Source organism: Terrapene carolina, unplaced genomic scaffold, assembly GCF_002925995.2.
Source record: "Terrapene carolina triunguis isolate 2854851 unplaced genomic scaffold, T_m_triunguis-2.0 Scaffold2854, whole genome shotgun sequence".
Lineage (NCBI taxonomy): Eukaryota > Metazoa > Chordata > Testudines > Emydidae > Terrapene > Terrapene triunguis.
In genome coordinates this window covers 424-6,117 of record NW_020667205.1, presented here as the reverse complement: position 1 = coordinate 6,117, position 5,694 = coordinate 424, and the positions used below count along the sequence as shown (strand labels likewise).

The 5,694-nt window shown below is 40.2% G+C and overlaps 1 protein-coding gene across 1 annotated transcript; it reads left to right on the top strand.

Annotated features, from left to right (window-relative positions):
- The first annotated feature begins 264 nt into the window (after positions 1 to 264).
- On the top strand, positions 265 to 714 carry LOC112122294 (histone H3). Its single transcript, XM_024221127.3, has one exon. It carries the CDS (start codon positions 304 to 306, stop codon positions 712 to 714), a length of 411 nt encoding a protein of 136 aa, XP_024076895.1. The 5' UTR covers positions 265 to 303.
- Positions 715 to 5,694: the final 4,980 nt, after the last annotated feature.

The window sequence follows — 5,694 nt, the reverse complement described above, 5'->3', positions numbered from 1 at the left end:
GTATGGCGAAGGGGTTTCAGCAAGAAAGGAAACCGCAGGAAAACGGGACGCTGGTGTGCTCCAAGAATCGTAAATTTCAGGGAATGGGATAGTGGTGGCGAGAATAGATCCGGGAAACAGTAAGAGTAGACTAGTAGTATCGCATTTCTTTGCATAGAGAAGCGCGGGATTTACAAATTTCAAATTAGCCAATGGAGCTTGGCTTCTTCTCATAAGCCAATCAGAGAGAAGATTTTTTTCTATAAATACCTCTAGAGCACCACACTCTTTTATTTGAAGTTGACAGAGAGTGCAGTTTCTGAAATGGCCAGGACCAAGCAGACCGCCCGTAAATCTACTGGTGGCAAAGCCCCTCGTAAGCAGCTGGCTACCAAAGCTGCTCGGAAGAGCGCGCCGGCCACCGGGGGAGTGAAAAAGCCTCATCGTTATCGGCCCGGCACTGTTGCCCTGCGGGAGATCCGCCGCTACCAGAAATCTACTGAGCTGCTCATTCGCAAGCTGCCCTTCCAGCGCCTGGTGCGTGAAATCGCCCAGGACTTCAAAACTGATTTGCGCTTTCAGAGCTCAGCTGTTATGGCCCTGCAGGAGGCGAGCGAAGCCTACTTGGTGGGGCTTTTTGAGGACACCAACCTGTGTGCTATTCACGCTAAAAGAGTCACCATCATGCCTAAAGACATCCAGTTAGCCCGGCGTATCCGGGGTGAGCGGGCTTAAAGGCTGCACTGCTGCATTCTGACTACTTGAATACTCCCAAATACTCCAAGGCTCTTTTAAGAGCCACTACATGAGCATTGAAAAGAGCTGTAACACGCCCATAACGTGTATCCTTTAATCACAAGACGTCACTGTTGCTGCTTATCTAAATTTAAAATTCTGACAGTAAGAAACCATCTAGGATGACTAGATTTTCAAAGTATGTGCTTGAGGTATCACACAACTTCCAATTAGGCTGCCTTAATTAAATTCTTAAATTTTTCTAGCCAAATTAATTGGTACTTTAGTGTGATGACCAAGGCAGTGCTTTTGTCTTTTATCTCTCTGTGTTTATTAATGTCCCCTTTCAAGATGTAATACATTTCACATTTGCAGAAGTTTGTATTTCATGTAAAAGTATATTTTATATAGCCAAATAAATATTGCCCCATTCCCTATTCAGCATTTAGCTTTAAAGATTGGTTTAATCAATAAGGTAAAATCACTGGTATGTCTTGTAGATAATACTCAAATTGTAAATAAGCAAATAAAGAAGGATGATATTCTATTCCAGAGCTCGAATTTAAGTGTGTATTTCACTTAGTGGATTATCTAGGGGTGTTCCTCTTGAAATCAGAATATTATACAGGAAAGGGCATGTGGGGGTAAAAATGGTAAGGATGGCCTGGGAGAAGCACACTTATCTGGGAAGCTGAGGAACACACAAATTAGACAGGCGTCTGTTTAAAGACACTAGTAATACAACAGTGTCTTTGTATCCAATACAATTTATAATGCAAATTACAGATGAACTGTGAAGAAGTCTAGGATAAAACCCAGAGGTAAAATTTTCAGACTGTCTAATGGAGGGGTTAAAAATAGGCTCCTGGCCAATAATAAATAATAATAAATAATTCATAATTAACCATTAAAAATGTGAACTATCACGCCTTGAAAAGTTCAAGGACCTTGATAAAATATGCATTACATAAACTGGGTGGAACGACTAAAAACAATGAGATACTGTAATTACTAGTTAAAAACTATACAAGAAAGAGATTAGGCCAAAGAGGTTGTGGAGAAGCTCAGTAAAGCATACCAAAGAATTCAGCAAGATGAATTTTCTGAGTGGAGAAGACTATATAGATGAATCTCTATGGATAGAAATCACAAGCTGAAAAAATATAAATATTTTAGATGAGCTATAGTACTGGCCTTCGGAACAAGGTAAGGGGGAAAAAGACAGAGAGAGAGAGAGTACAATGTAAGGACCAATCAAAGAGAAAGCAAAATCCAATAGACTCTAGAACACAGAAGAAGAGAGATGTTTCTAGACACTGGCCAGGTCTACACTAGAAACTTTTACCAATGTAATAATGTTAGTTAGAGATGAAGGGACTCTGCATATCTACTCTCCTGCCTCCAATTGTCTCATAGTCTCTTCACAGACCCACTGCCTTCCCTTCTTCTTGTGGTACCTCCAAGCTTACCATTGGCTTGGATGAACTAAGATAAGGTGGGACCAGGTAGCTGAGTAATGAAGAGATGTGCCCAGATGTAAAACAGAGATTTATGTAGTATTTGTGATACAAATTCAGGGATATTTGTTCAAGGGGTTCTTAAAATACTTCTTCCCCCAAAATGAGCTGATTATTATTTTCAAAGTATTCTGAAAAGCACGTGCATACAAAAATGCTTTTAAAAGTAATGAATTGTAAAAGGCATGAGGTAGACTTTGTAGTGAAATTTTAAAGAGTTTTGCACAGGGTGCTCCTCAGATACAGCACCACAAGTAAGGTTTCAGAGTGGTAGCCATGTTAGTCTGTATCCGCAAAAAGAACAGGAGTCCTTGTGGCACCTTAGAGACTAACAAATTTATTTGGGCTTAAGTTTTCGTGGGCTAGAACCCACTTCATCAGATGCATGAAGTGAAAAATACAGGAGCAGATATAAATACATGAAAGGATGGGGGTTGCTTTACCAAGTGCCACTTTTAGGTCTGTTATTTGCTTCAGGTAACCTACTTGCCTCCAGCTTTCATCCAGACCACATCACATGATCCATTGTCTACAGCCAAGCTCTAACATACAACCGCATTTGCTCCAATCCCTCAGACAGAGACAAATACTTACAGAAGCTCTATCAAGTGTTCTTAAAACTGCAATACCCACCTGGTGAAGTGAAGAAACAGATTGACAGAGCCAGAAGGGTACCGAGAAGTCAGCTACTATAAGACAGGCCCAACAAAGAAAGTAACAGAACGCCACTAGCCGTCACCTACAGCCCCCAACTAAAACCTCTCCTGAAGGACGATCCCTCACTCTCACAGACCTTGGGAGACAGGCCAGTCCTCGCCTACAGAGAGCCCCCCAACCTGAAACAAATACTCACCAGCAACACCACACCATACAACAAAAATACCAACCCAGGAACCAAACCCTGCTACAAACCCCGGTACCAACTCTGTCCACATATCTATTCAAGGGACACCATCATAGGACCTCACCACATCAGCCACACCATCTGGGGCTCGTTCACCTACCAATGTGATATATGCCATCATGTGCCAGCAATGCCCCTCTGCCATGTACATTGGCCAAACAGGACAGTATCTACACAAATGGACACAGATCTGACATCAGGAATCATAACATTCAAAAACCAGTAGGAGAACACTTCAATCTCTCTGATCACTCAATAACAGACCTCAAAGTGGCAATTCTTCAACAAAAAAACTTCCACAACAGACTCCAACGTGAAGCTGAAGAACTGGAATTAATTTGCAAACTGGATACAATCAGACTAGGCCTGAATAAAGACTGGGAGTGATTGGCTCATTACAAAACCTAAACTTAATTTCCCCAATACTATTTTCTCCCTACTGTTACTCACACCTTCTTGTCAACTGTCTGTAATGGTCCACTCTCTTACCACTTAAAAAGTTGTTTTTTCCTCCCTTGGTATCCTGCTGTTTATTCATTTAATCTCATTAGACTGACCTGACACTTGGCAAAGCAACCCCCATCCTTTCATGTATTTATACCTGCTCCTGTATTTTTCACTTCATGCATCTGATAAAGTGGGTTCTAGACCACAAAAGCTTAAGATCAAATAAATTTGTTAGTCTCTAAGGTGCCACAAGGACTTGTTGGCGTTGTTTTCACCACAAGTGAGGAGTATTCAGATTGCTTCATCCATCATAAGACAAGAAATGGTGAATATTAGATGAGAACACAAAAATATGTGCCTACTCAGCACTCTGCTTTCAGAAACAATACTTTCTAGATGCTATTGTTTTGTCAAAAGAATTTTCAATTTTAAATAAACCTCATACACAAATCTTGTGATTAGAGGAGCACAAGTTATGGTCTTACTACAGCTCCTTTCAATGTGAATGCACTGGCTTTTAAATGAGCCATTGTGTCATTTGGAGTAGTTTTCCAGTTACCAGAATATGGTGATGGAGTCAGGTTAATTGGCTGTCCTTGTGAATATGATAACACTCTTGGCGCTAATAGCACAGAGTTTGGTGACTTCAAAGAGTACCATCAGGTAGGCTTCACTGACTTCCTGCAGGCCCATAATGCAGTTGAAGGCTGCCCTGAAGAACTAGCTTATATGCCTGATTCTGCCACAGAGTTTCTATGGGATGCTTAGCACATCACTTAAAGAATTTTTGTTTTTTTCTCCCCACATTTATTATATGCTCCTTATATTCTAATTGTCCAACTTGTTACACCAGGGTTGTGATTTGCAGAAGTGCAGAGCTCACAGCTTCAACTGAAGTCCCTGAGAGCTGTGCTTTGAACAGATAAAGTGATATAGAATGCTAAACAATCTGAAAAATCAGGAGTCTCAAATTGTGTACCCAAAATTAGCGGACATGTTTGATCTTAATTTCTTTGTGACTTTTCCCGCATCTATTAAATACGTATGATACCATTCCTCATGTTAGAAGGGTGTTGTTAAAATAAATTCATTATTTTTTTGGTGAAGCAATCAAATAATATACTGATGAGCTCCATAGAAAAGCCTATGAGGAAATTAATAATTTTCTATTCAGAGCAAGCCTTGAATAGGGTGTAGTATATAAGGGCTAAGGCCATACAATTAACAATAAGAAGGGGGGAAATAGCTTCTAATTCATGAACACCAACCATAAGTGCACTGAAAGATGTTGGGGTCCTGTATGTAGTGGGGGAGTGGGGAGGTGGATGGGAATTGAATACTGTATCTGTCACTGTGCCTCAGTGGGTCACAGCTGAGAGTACTAGTTTCAGGACAAACTGCTGAGAAATAGGGCAGATTCACCCCAAATTTGTACTTATTCTATCATTAGATTTACCAAGACAGTAACAAAAGTAATCTTCTGTCTCTCCACATTGGGTACCAAGAAGTCAAAATCCAGTCTCCTTAGGCATTCCAGACTGTATTTCACCACCAAGACACTAGACTTTATGATGAGTGGTTGTTAAAAACCAACTTCATCAAACAAAGGGTTCTTCTGATCTCAAGAGATCAGACACATAATCAGGTCAGTATATAACTCAGATCTTACCCAATAATAACATTGTTGCCAATCCTTTAGTAATTAAAATCTAAAGGTTTATTTATAAAGAAAAGAAGAAGAGACTTTAAATGGTTAATAGATAATATACATACAATAATTTCAATATTCTTATATCAGGTTTGTAGCAGTGATGTTACAGACTCTGGTAACTACAAAAGAACTTCCATAGATTAGAATGTCTCTTTTAGTTGTAAATCCATAGTCCAGAGAACCAGAGCAGGAAAGAGGCAAGATGGAGATGTTTCCAGGGTCTTTTATATCCTTTGCCATGCACCTGGAGATTTTTTCTTTCAAAAAGAGCTCACAGTCTCAGTTTGTGGGAAGATATAGGCACAAGATGGAGTCCAGGGTCACATAAGCAAGTAACATGCCTTTACATGGCTTGCTGACTCACAGGGCAGCAATTACCCATATTCTGGCTGGGGTTGGAT